At 40.7% G+C, this 12,632-nt stretch overlaps 1 protein-coding gene across 1 annotated transcript in view; it reads left to right on the top strand.

Annotated features, from left to right (window-relative positions):
• Positions 1–8,344, top strand: part of SLC9A4 (solute carrier family 9 member A4) — a 33,257-nt gene extending 24,913 nt beyond the window's left edge. Inside the window, exons 10-14 of the mRNA XM_068180330.1 lie at positions 794–890; positions 2,642–2,773; positions 3,472–3,559; positions 7,477–7,620; positions 7,672–8,344. Coding sequence (XP_068036431.1) covers positions 794–890; positions 2,642–2,773; positions 3,472–3,559; positions 7,477–7,620; positions 7,672–7,826 — 616 coding nt within the window. The 3' untranslated portion in view covers positions 7,827–8,344. The remainder of the gene's footprint in view (positions 1–793; positions 891–2,641; positions 2,774–3,471; positions 3,560–7,476; positions 7,621–7,671) is intronic.
• Positions 8,345–12,632: the final 4,288 nt, after the last annotated feature.

The following is a 12,632-nucleotide window of genomic DNA, read 5'->3' as shown; positions in this document are numbered from 1 at the left end:
TTTTTTTTTAAGAGGCAAGAAAGCAAAATGGAGAAAGGAAAAATTCAGAAACAACAAGACAAACTCAGACTGATTCATCCTGGATGATCACTATCTATTTCCCTTTCTTTTCCTGTGAATTCATATGAACACTAGCTCTCAGTGATTGACTGATGTAGTGAAACCCGATAACATTTCACTGCAGCCCTCCTCCACTGTTTTGCTGGTGAAAAAGCCAAGCAGCTACAAGTGACTGTGGGCTTGTCAAAGTTTTTTAAAGACACAAAGATGACTATCTTTTAGGTGGTTCTTTCATTTCACACGGAGAAAGAGGTTCAGTAGCAAGGAAACTCTATATGTTCTCACCACAGGGCAGGTCTCTCAGACTTCATAACTGAATACTCTTTTGTTCTTAAGGATTTTCTTCACTTTCTCAAAGCAGTAAGATGGCAAGGCCCAGACTGCTAGACCATGCTGAGGCTTTTGTTCAGACAGAGGAGGAAACTTGCAGTGCTTTCTTGAGCTGGTTATGGCCTGATTTAATCCTTAAATAGGAACTTCCTTCTGGAGGTTTAAGAAAGAAGAGTTTCAGCTGTATGACGGCTTAGGGCCCAATTTGAGTACCCACTATATGGATAAACACAATGAAAGAGCAAAATTTGACCTTTTCTTATTAATCTTCAGATGATTTGCAGGTGTTGCTGATCACTAAAAGGCTCTGTTCTAGCACTAAAAATAGACCATGCATTATTTAATGGGATTAGTATTTAATCAGCTCATTAATATCGTATTTAATTTCCCCTTTTATTTACAGGAGTGGCAGGAACCAGCGTGCACACAGGCTGTCCCCGGCAGAGGTGGAGGCCATGAGAGATGTCCTGGCGCACAACCTGTACCAAGTGCGACAAAGGGTGTGTGAGCCGCGGCTGCCGCGCTCTGTTTGCGCACCCGCAGCCCTTGTTTGCCCTCCCCGTACCGCGGCCCCGGGGCACCTGCAGGGAGCTGGGAGCCCGCGGCCGACCGGGGAGGGCAAGGAGGGAAGAACCCCGGGCTTGGGCACTCAACAGGATTTAATCAGCTTTTCACCCTGAGGGCAGCGCGAAAAGCCAGGAAAATCTGTGGCTGAGCTGTAGAGGTCAGGCTTCCCTCGCCGCACGGCTGTCTGGGTGCGAAGCCGCCTTGCCGAGGCTGCGCGGGCTCCCGGGAGCGCAGCCCGGCTGGGAGGCGGGCGGCTGCGCTGGCAGGGCTCCGGCTGCAGCAGCGAAACTCCGCTGCGGGGGCGGCCGGAGCAAACACCGCGCAGCCCTGAGTGGGAGCGGCATTTACCCGCACCGCAGGAGGAAAAAAAAGGAAGGAAAAAAAAATTCCATGTCCTCCGAGCTACCTTTTACACATTTAGGTGTTTTTTTCCCTGCAAAAGTGGTGTGATAATACCTCAGCGTGGATTTGTTTTGCAGAAATTTGTAGCGACCCTGATGCAGCCCAGGGTATGGTATCTGCTTAATCCAGTCTCGGGCACTGAATAGACAATTGAGAGCTCGCCCACAGCAACGAGTGGGAGAGGATACATTAGAGTAACCTTGAAGTTATGCTGATAAACAACGCTAACTCATGTAACACACGTGTACTAGAAAATGCTAGGGCCTGCTCATTTAAATGTGGCATTATTAATATGTTATTCATTCCTAACGTTGTTTGATTTGCTATGGCTAATTATCTTTATGATATTAATTTCTTATCTTACCAGCAACAATTTGCATATATAGTTATCTCTTAGCTTACTGAAATGAACTCTCTCTCTTCAAAATCAATTACAGTAATGACTATTTGTGCTAGTCATTTCCTATGTATTATTGAGAATGGTGTGCTTTTGGAAATGAAAGATTGGATGAAAAGTAATGCCACTTCTAATACTCCTTTTCAGCTCTGAAAAGCTGTTGCTCACAAGACCAGCTTTACAAGGACCCTTGCAAATGAAACTGAAATCAGATTCTACTTTTTAAGAGGGATTATAAACTTCAGTGAATTTTTCTCTTTAAGGCAGATAATTATTTCCTTCATTTCACTAGATGTATGTAATAAACTAAAAAGCATGCCTTAAATGATGCTCAGTTTTAGGGTAATATTCATTTGTAGTTTGTCCGAGTATGGAAAGGAAACTCAGTTGTGCATCTCATTCTGGAGATTCATTCTTTGTTCCTGAGTGCATCTGAAGCTTGCTCCAGGCTCAGCAGTATTAGTACCAAAGCTCAGAGCTGAGTTAACCAGTTCTCTCTTTCTTGGGACCTATCTGTAGCTCCCAACTACAGTTGATGAGATGAGAAAAGAGATGACAAAGACAGGACAAGCCCAGAGGTGATAACAGCTTTCTTAGGTATGTATATTTTAGATACCTGCACTTTGAGCAGGCAAGAGTCTATCAAAAATGACATCAAAACGCAGCCCGTGAGGTCTGAGACTTACAGCTGTGTCCATGCTTCCTCCCATCTTGCTCTGCAGCAATGAGATCTGTGCATGGCTGCATTTTGCCATGTGATACCAGAGAGATCTGTGTTGGGTCGGTGACTGAACTGAGGCAGATGTCCCCTTGGCCCTGTGATTGATCAGACTGATTGACATTGCAAATGCACTGAAAATGAGCTGGCTGCATTTTCTGTTTCAGGCACCAGCATACAACCGGCACAATCTTCCTACTGACACAAGTGAGAAACAAGCACAAGAAATCCTCATCCGTCGGGAACACAGCCTGAGGCAAAGTTGCAGGAAAGGAAACAGCTTGCCTTGGGGTAGACCGGTACCTGTTATCCATCTATTGCTTATGTAAAAATGCCTCTGCTTCTCTGTAAATATGGAAAGACACAAGTTTTAATGTGCTCTTAGCTGTAATTAAAATTGGTATTTTCCCAGTGTGCTCATGCAGCACTTACAAAGAAAGAGCTTCACTTAGCATGTGAGCAGCAAAGTTTTCGTGTCCAATCTTTATACATTGGTTAGAAATTGGCTACTCTGGCTGTATGTAGTAAAATAATGTAACTTGCATTGATTTTGCATGTGCAAAGTACAGTGTAATCAAAAAAGGCCTGATGCAAAGCCTCTGGCACATTGATGATTTGGGTTCTCAATCAGTAAGAGATTTGTCTGACCAAAGGTAGGCATTGAAGACCACAGATATTTATGTCCGAGATAATCATGGTTAAGGAAGAGAAATAAGTTCTTGTTGGATAGATTAGTTGTATTCAAATTTTTCACCTGAAATAAGAAAGGTGAATCTTAGAACATGTTTTTCTTTGATGATGGTAAAAAACCCTTTGGCTGTTTTATCAGACAGGCATTCTCACTGAAGCTATTTTGAGTTCAACCATCAAAACCGAGCATTGATCTTATTCCTACCACTCAAAATTTGGCTGTAAAGGTGCAGCATATTGCCATACCTCTTTACTGTTTCACCAAGTAGGTGCCAAGGCACTGGACACACTTCTGTCTCCTACACAGGTTAATACCACGGAAGTACGCTACCTCTCCTTGCCTCAGGGTCCACGCCAGCCCTCTAGAAGAAAAGCCAGGCATGTTACTTTTACAGGTAATGGAAGTGCTTTACTCTGGAGCCTACTCCAGTGGCAAAAGAAACTTGGCCAGTTGTTTGAGGGATTTAACAGTACTACATGCACAGTCCCATGGAAGTCAATGGCCTCTTTAAATGAGCTACACCCTTCTCTCCTTTCTGTTTTATCTATGTTGTTTATGTGATCATTACTGCAGCAGTTTCTGTTTTGTTGCAGAAACTCCTGCTTTTCTCTTTTTCCCCTCTTGAACAAATATTCATGTGATCCCTGCAGTTCCACCTGGCCAAGCTCAAGAACACAAATTAGCCATTCCCTGCAACCCCACACACAGAGCTGTATGCAAAATTATTATAACTTGCTGAACCTGTAGCCTAGTCCAGGTGAGACTGATGGAGCTCCATGTCCCCAGGTCCTGCAGGTACCAAGACTGAGCAGATATTCCCAACAGGCAGCCCCACACCAAAATTCAGTGCATGTGTACACACAGCCTGACACAGAGAGCAGCACAGACATGGCACAGGGCTCACACAAATGCAAACAGCACAAATGGCCTCATCCTTGTCCCCTCTCTGGCTCATGAGGCTGATAGACTGTTAGTGAAAAATTATAAATACGTACATGCTGTCTGAATCTTCACTAGCTGGCCTGAGATACATGCTCTGCTCAGTAGCTGGCCCTGGACCTTCCATCTGCACATTTGGTGGCACTTGGGCAGGTAGGTTCCTGAGGACACAGCCCCATAGAAACTGCTGGTACACAGACACATGCACACAGAGACGTGGTCTTACACTCTACTTCATGTATCGTAGGACCCTCCAGTACCTGGCCTTGGGCAGCCAGTCTTCCCTGGAGAAACTTCCTGGATTCCCTGGTCTCCTCTTGCCTCACACACAGGGACACACACATGCAAACCTGTCTCTTTGGTATCCAGTCCACATTATGGCCTTACTAGTAGCCAGCCACAGATCCCATGGTCTCTTCAGTCACTGCTCTGCACCTCTTGCTCCTTCCACTAGTCAACTTGAAGGCCTTCTTCCCTCCTCAGTCTTTCAGTCTTTGTTTCAGACTCATGGTTGCTCCAATAGGCAGTTCCAAAGCCTTTTATCCTACTGAATTTTTTTTTTTTTTTTTTTTTTTTTTTTTGGTTAAGGTTGGAATTGAAGTGTTTGAGATGTATTTTGTGTTTAGACTTAAATGTTTATTATTTTGCATTTATATTATAGTCTTATAAGTTGTGAGTTTTATAGCATTCTACTAACAAGTTTAAAAATGGCTATTTTTTTCTATAAGGTTTTTTAAGGCTTAACTATCTAATTAAGAAATGATACTTAAATTATTTTTACTTTTAACACAATAACTAACTACTTGTGTCTTGCAATGTGGACTTTTCTTTCTAATTACAAAATGCTATCTAAACTTATGAAGAAGGTGAAGAAGAAAAACTAGCTACTGCCCTAAAACTTCTATTTTGCTTTATATATATTATGATATTCTAAAATTTTAAACTCTAAGTTTTCTACTTTGTGATATTACACACTTCTATTTAAACTACACGTGGGTAATTTTAGTGTTATCAATTAATTTTGGAAGTTTTCTTTATGGCTTCAGGTCAAATATAGTATTCTCTTGTGGGTCTGTGCCTTTCAGCACAGAAAGTTTAAAGTTCTCAGCATCTAGGGTTCTAACACTTAATGGCTACTCTGGCTTGATGATTGCCAGCAATTTTCCACTGACAGATGCACCCCAGTCCCTCCAGCTGCTGGCACTCAGACCTCCATACACACAAGCACACAGTATGGGGAGCTGCTGATAGAGGAGCCCAGTCAGAAGTGTAGTCAAACAAACAAACAAGATGGACTGTGTTGATCAAGTGCAGGGCATTACTGGACATATGGACTGACTGACTCTTTTTATCTTCTTTTTTCTGTATTTTCCTGCACTTGTTTCTCCCTGGATTTCCCACATCTCTTCATTTCACTGTCTTTGGTTCCTGCCCTAAATGCTCCATTCAAAGTCCTGTATGGGCGCCCACACATAATGACAGCAAAATGGAAACCCATAGGATCTACTCAGAGAGGAAAATAAATTTTACTCAGGGGGATTTTTTTTGTCCTGTTTATCAGGACCTCTTCACAGGAGATATGTATCTTTCTAAAAGAGTTAAAGTATTCCACACAGCCGTCTCAGACCTAAAAGCACTGCAGATACTTTCAAGGAACCAAATGCTGCTATGGGAGGTAGGCATATTATTTTAGTGGGGAGAGAGCTAAATCTTGAAGCAGTGAATGCAAGTACTTTTTTCTCTGTTAGATAGGCCTGAATTTAAGCCCTGCCTTGTAATCTTTCCAAATAAGTAAATTTTTTGTTCCAGCCTCTGACCCCACCTTAGGGCCATTGTGTAGCATTAACACCACTTAAATGTCTTCAGCAGGAAAAAGCCATCCTAAAGTCCTCTCATAAACTGTTGGGATGAGATGAATTGCACTTGGAAACTAAGAAGAGAAGTACTCAGTATGTAGGGAATTAGAGTGACAACCTCATTCATGCACACATGCATTTTCAGAGATAAATGTCATCTCCTCTGTCTATGCATGGAAGACCTTATGGAAAAAATATCTTCCAGCAAGCTTGATTTAGGTCTTATATATTGCATGTGCAGAAATTTTAGTAACTAAAGGGTCATAAATGACCACAAATAGATCCTTAAGTCACCTATAAGTTCTTTCTGCCACTCATATAAATGAATTGTCCAGAGAGGTTGTTGCCCAGACAAATTATGGACTCCCCATCCCTGAAGGTGTTCATGAGCAAGTGGATGGGGCTGAGCAACCTGGTCTAGTGGAAGGTTCCGTGTTCATGAAAGGTGGGGTAGAAGTAGGTCTCTTCCACACCTAACTAGTCTATGATTTTATGAATTATTTCTTTGGCAGTATATATCATTCATACTTTGTAGCAGTGATGCTCCCAAAGGGCTAAGTAGAAGCCCTGAAAATCTGAGAAATCCTGTCCTGCTTAGGGTGTAGAATGTCCATGTGGTCTATGAGCAGCAGTGCTTTACTGTGCCAACTATGAAATAAACATTAGCTTAAAATAATTTAATAGTTATGGATCTGCAATAATTTCTTAAATTTTGAAACTGTGGCCATAGTCAATACATGTGCACTTTAATTGTATCAGGATTTGGACTAATTTTACTGTTCATAGACCTTGATGTTTATATCCCAGAACCTCCTAGCTTAGATTGTTAGGAGTTGTTTCTTACATTAACTACTTTCCTACAAGTGGCTTTAGGAAAGTGAAAAGGTATATTCTATAATCTCAGCAGGATGAGAATGGCAGTTATTGGCCTCTTGCAGGCAAATTTATACAATGTACTTGTGGCCAAGCAAATTGGTAGGAGCAGATCTGACACACCCAAAGTAATCAAAGCACCCCTGGTTTCAGATGAAACTGTTCTCTTCCCGCTTGTTAGTCACAGGTCACTGGCAAACTTGATTTTTGATGGACCAGAATTTTCTCCTTTGTCGCATTTTTGTTTTGTTCTGTGGATTTAAAAATGCTTTTTAACACCTGTGAAATTTGAGGAAAATTTTACATAAAGAAACACTCTTGCATTTCACTCTTACCCTTCACCCATGCAGTGAAGGCATTGGGCAGGTCTGTGAGACACAAAAAGTTAAGTGAATGTGCTTATCTTCTGGGGTTTCAGAGCAGTGATAAGGTAAATAAAATTTTTTAAACATCAGCTTTGAGATGAAAATTAAAAATTAGGGCTATTTTTAGTTCTTGATTGCTTCCTTATTCTATAGTAATTATTTAAAATGCTTCAATTCCAGGGTATTGCATTGAATACCCTTTATCTCTCTTTTCCAATACCATGACATTTCTCTCTTCTCTTCTTCAGAAAGTGAATTATTTGTCTATTTATCTTTAGATCAGTATAGAAGTGGCTCTGATGCTGTGCTGCCATTAACATCGAGATCCCAGCCCCGAATACGGCCACTGGAAGCAAAGCAGCACCAAGAGCTGATTCCAATGGCCCACGTGGACAGACGAGCTGGTCCATCCAATCTGTCAGGTCGAAGAGGAAATTCAGTCGGCCGTCGCGCTGGTCCATCCAATCTGTCAGGTCGAAGAGGAAATTCAGTCGGCCGTCATCGTTTCACCAGAGCAGACAAACTAGCTCCAATGCCAAAGGCTCGGTTCACTGTCAGAGAAGTGGAGGGGTATGAGTCAGACGAAGAGACAGAAACAATGGCACCAGCCAGGCCATTAGTTATATGAGGAGCAGAGATCATCGGTGTTTGCATCTCTAGGGCCCCTGGTGCACTGCTTCAAAAGAAATAACAAAGCTTTTATATGAACCAAGCAATGATTTTCCTCTGGGGACCAGTGTACTTGCTCTCGTATCAATTTCAAGAGTTGTATTAAGGTACTTAGTGGCTCAGAGAAGACTCAAATTCTTATGTGCTAATATCAAGCTTTTTTCCAATAAAACACTGCAGAAAAGAGGAGAACATGATATCTGTAGGGGTTTGGATGTGGATTTAAACAGCAGTAGTTGGGTGCATGCAGTGCTATGGGTGTAAGCTGACTCTGCCTTTGTTTCATACTATGGTCTGTATCCAGAAATACATAAAGACATCCCTGACATGTGAATGCACAGATCGATTGCCTCAACTTGCATAGAGCTTTTGATTTCAGATCAGAATCAGCTGCATTCTGGGAAAGGGTTAAAAGCAGAAAGGCATTTTTAGGGCACGTAAATGTCACTGAAGATGCCTAAGCAAGACCTTAACTCAAAAGGACTTTCAGTGAACATTTTCAACTTGGGAACCTCTTGGTAACTCAGGTTTTGGCTCTGCAAAAGTGTATAAAGTCATCTACAGTGATGATCTGTGACAACAGCTACTTAAATCAATTTCAATATGTAGGCTCCTATCACTCACCTACAGTTTTGGATGAATAATGGAGGTATACTTGTATGTACAAATCCAGAGGAATTTTCAGGCAGGAGTGCTGTCAGGATTTTATTTGTAAGCATGGAATGGCAAGAACATACACTATATTTTTGTGAATCAGCAAGCAGGAGGCTTCCTTGTAAGGTATCTAATGTCTCCATTCCTCACTCCCACCTTGTGTGCCCAAATCCATGCACCATTTTTCGCACTACAAGTGGACCAGCAATGCAGATAGGAAGTAAGAAACTGGAATTTAGGGTAGAGGGAGCCTAATCCTGTAGCCTGCTGGCCAGCAGAAAAGAGAGGCCCTGTGTTTGCCTCCCAGCTTTTTGTAGTGTCTTCCTATATGTTGTACAGAGATGATTTGCTGTAAAAGAAAGCAGAAATAACTAGAGGGATGTGCTCTACAGCACTTGAACTCCCAACTTTTCTATGGAGCTCCCTTCCAAGTGGCTCTGTGTGCTCATGCTCCACTCTCAATGGTGGATCTCCCTAGCAGCAGGAGAAGCAAGAAGTGTGGTCTTTAGTAATTTTAGCTAACTCCCAGACATCTAATTTCTTTGAAGAAGTTCTTTTTTGCAGAATGGAAGCAGCATTGCCGCTGTCTTCTGTGTCTTGGCACTGTAGTTGAGCTGATTTTATTCAAAGGCATGAATCGAAAAGTCCATAAACCTGCACTTAAAGCTTGCATAAAGCTGCACTTAAGTAAAATCTATGGTTAAGAAATGCACCAAGTTCAGTCACATTTTTGCAAGTTTCCTCCTGTCTCCTCCCCTCAGACCTGGCTTAGCTGCCCAACTCAAGGTCTGTAAATGCTACTCTAACAGTCAGAGATAGCAGTGCTACTTGAATGTTTCTCTTTTTTATATTGCTGGTATTGCTTGTATGTCCTGGTCCATAAAAGAACTTATTTCTGTAAGTTACGATTTCACATTTCTTACAAATAGTTTCTGATTCAGGACAGGTAGAATCTAAACTAACAAACTTGAAAAGCACCACCAGAGGAAGAAAAACCTACAAGTCCTTTTCCCCATTTTCTCATGTTTGCAGCTTTTATGCTTAGCAGGTTTTAATGAATCATCTGTACTGAAATTGTACAAAGCTTCATGAAACTTGAGTTCTGTTTGTATTTCCTTATTGTGCCAGAGAAATTATATGACTTCCTTTTATGAAAACAGTGGTACATTATTAAAACGGGGTGGGATTTTTCTTCTATACCAATACTGAATTAGCAATGAAATACAGTTCTGTACCTGAAAATCAACAAATAAACCCAGCTCCACCAAAGGAGGAAGTGCTCCACAGTTTTTAAACAAAAGCTTTGCACCAGATCTCAGTCCTACAGCAAGTTATATTGACATATCATAAATCTAAATTAAAACATGATACTAAGATAAAGAGTTATTATACAAACTCAGGTCTTAAATTGCACTGTGAGCTACGCAGTTGCCACATGATATTTAATTGAGGGCAAAATTAGTACCCATATGATGTGGTCTTAGGCCACAGAAGTGAATGGAGTAGGGCAACAGAGGTGTGAAACCTGCTTCTGCATTGCAGAACTGTGGTGGATTAGGATCTCTGAAACTGGCTGGTGGGTGATAAGAACTGCTGGCAATCCTTGGGGACAGAGAGAATGGAAATCTGAGGGAAAGATGAAGAAGGAATAGTGTCTCATCTTCCAAGGGAGGCTCACGAGACACAGCTTTAATGGAGGAATTACTGTGAGCTGCAAATTCAGCATTTCATCTCTAAGATTTACTCAACGAATTGTCTGGGGGAACTGGGCAAACTCTGTGAGACAAGGATTAATGGGATGTCAGGAATGGCGTGGGAAGGGGTCAGACGTACATCATGATAAAGAGGAGTCTGTGCATTTTGGCCAGTGTATGTTTGACAGATATGCTCAAAATTGACTCCTAAATTCCTTAAATATTGTATAATAATTACCCATCAGAAGTAGGGACCAAAACATTCAGTTTCTAATTATGGGTTTATATTAGGACTATAGAAAAATAATAAAATACTAAGAGAATTATTGCATAGATGGAGTCAAATCTCCCTCCTTTGCTTAATTCCTAATCTTCTCATTGATGAAATCAGTGACCCAGAACTTCAGAGAGTGTAAAGCTGTAGAAAAGCTAGAAGTTAATAGAGTGCTCTCAGATTTTGCAGTCTATCTCCTAAACTTGTAAAGTCTGTTTTTAGTTTTCTTTCCTAGCAATTAGTAAATAGTACTGGAAGAGAATTTCCTTCTGTGCCATTAGTTGGCGTTAATGGCTTTGCTGGTTATCAGCCAAGAAGCAATGCTGCAGATGCCTATACAAAATATGTTCCAAAATATAATGTTGCACATTTTATTTTTTTTTCATAGTTATTTCTTACTTGTGGACAAAAAAGTTCTTCTGAAAGAAGCACATAACTTATATTTTACTTTGCAATAACTACAGCAATATCTTATTACAAGTAACTTAATCCATGTCTATAGGCTTTCAGGCCTCACCATAAAGAAAGCTGAAATGGTTTAGGGCATGAATTTAAATCCAGTGTGTGGGCATTTTTAAGCTCTTGAACCTGGGTCACATCCAGGAACCTTGTGCTGGAAATTTACAAAGGTAAGCTAATTCAAGACCTTTTTTTTTTTTTTTTTTTTTTTTTTTAATGCTGGTAGAGTGCTATTTACTCAAGAATTTAAATTCCACACTGATTTAAATTAAAACTGGCACAGGATACGCATGCCCAGAAGGTGAAGAATATTATTCAAAATCCAGAGAGGAAATAAGAGCTCAGAAAATTCAGACTATTTCCTTGGCAGGACAGGTGAGTTTCAGAAAGGAATAATAATTAATAGTCTTTACCTTTCACAGTGGAGAAAATAGGAGATAATGTGGTAATGTGGTGGTTTAAGCCCAGCATGCGACTCAGCCCCATGCAGTCACTCATTCACTCCCCCATGGTGGGATGGGGAAGTGAGTAAGAATGTGTAGTAAAAGAAGAATCTCTCCCTTAGAGAACTTAGCAAGAAGGATGGAGCAGCAAGGGGAGTGCCAGCAATCAGGACAAGATAGCAGCTTGTTCAAGGAGATCCAAGTTGTGACCTCCAGAAAGACAAGTTAACAGGGTGCACTGGAAGAAGGCATTGCTGTGGTCTCTCTTCAAGGGACAGGGTTGCCCACTCCTGAGCAGTCAGGGCTGCATCTGTACAGCACCCATGGGGAAACCTGCTGCTTACAGCAGAAGCTGCAACAGACGGAAAAGAGCAAATGTCCCGGCAGGAGTTCTAGGTGGACTGATTTAGTGCTGTGTGTGTGCCAAGGAGGTACACTGGTTTAAATGACAAAAGTTCAAATGTGTTCAGAGCAGCACAGGGAAGCAATATGAGATTCAGGAAAGTAGGTGAGAGTTTAAGGTTGGAGAGGCTTATAGCGATCATGTTTAATGTGAGAAGAATAAAATTCATATTTACAAGAGAGTCAAAGAAAGAGGGCCAGTGATATCTGTAGGGGAAGCCATCACATTGCTATGGTTGCAAAACACAACTTATAAGTAACATAAGATTAAAAAAATTGTGAAATGTTCCTTATTTTCTTGCTGGTGTGTCAGTTTTGAGAACTAACCCTTTCAAGGTTTTTTCTGCAGCCCAAAAACTTAGATCCCAAAAACTCACATTTTATTGTCATATATATATATATATATATATATATATATATATATATATATATATGAGTGGAAACTACTATTTAAAAGCCTGTGGGTGACTGGAAAATAGCAAAAAAATATTTTCAAGCTTCTTTTTTTCATATGTACGCTTTTTAAAATTTTCTATTTACATATATGCATAAAACACAAACACTGAGAGTGGAAAAGCAGATTACCTTATCTTTATATTTTGTTTGCTTTTTAGGTAGGACATTTATATTTATTGTTTTGCTAAACTCACTATACTTAAGAACCTTAAAATTAGAGCTGTTAGGTTTATAAGTAATATTCAGAATCAGTTAAAATGACTGGAAGTCTATTGAGCTAAGTTGCCTAGTTAATTTCATCTTGAGAATCTGTCTCAGTGTTAATTACAAGTGAAACTCCTTTTTCTTTCCTTCTTTGGTTTCACAGGTGTTAAATTTCAAAA

This window comes from Anomalospiza imberbis, chromosome 2, assembly GCF_031753505.1.
Source record: "Anomalospiza imberbis isolate Cuckoo-Finch-1a 21T00152 chromosome 2, ASM3175350v1, whole genome shotgun sequence".
Taxonomy (NCBI): domain Eukaryota; kingdom Metazoa; phylum Chordata; class Aves; order Passeriformes; family Viduidae; genus Anomalospiza; species Anomalospiza imberbis.
Note: the sequence above shows the minus strand (reverse complement) of the source record. Positions and strands in the feature narration are given on the sequence as shown.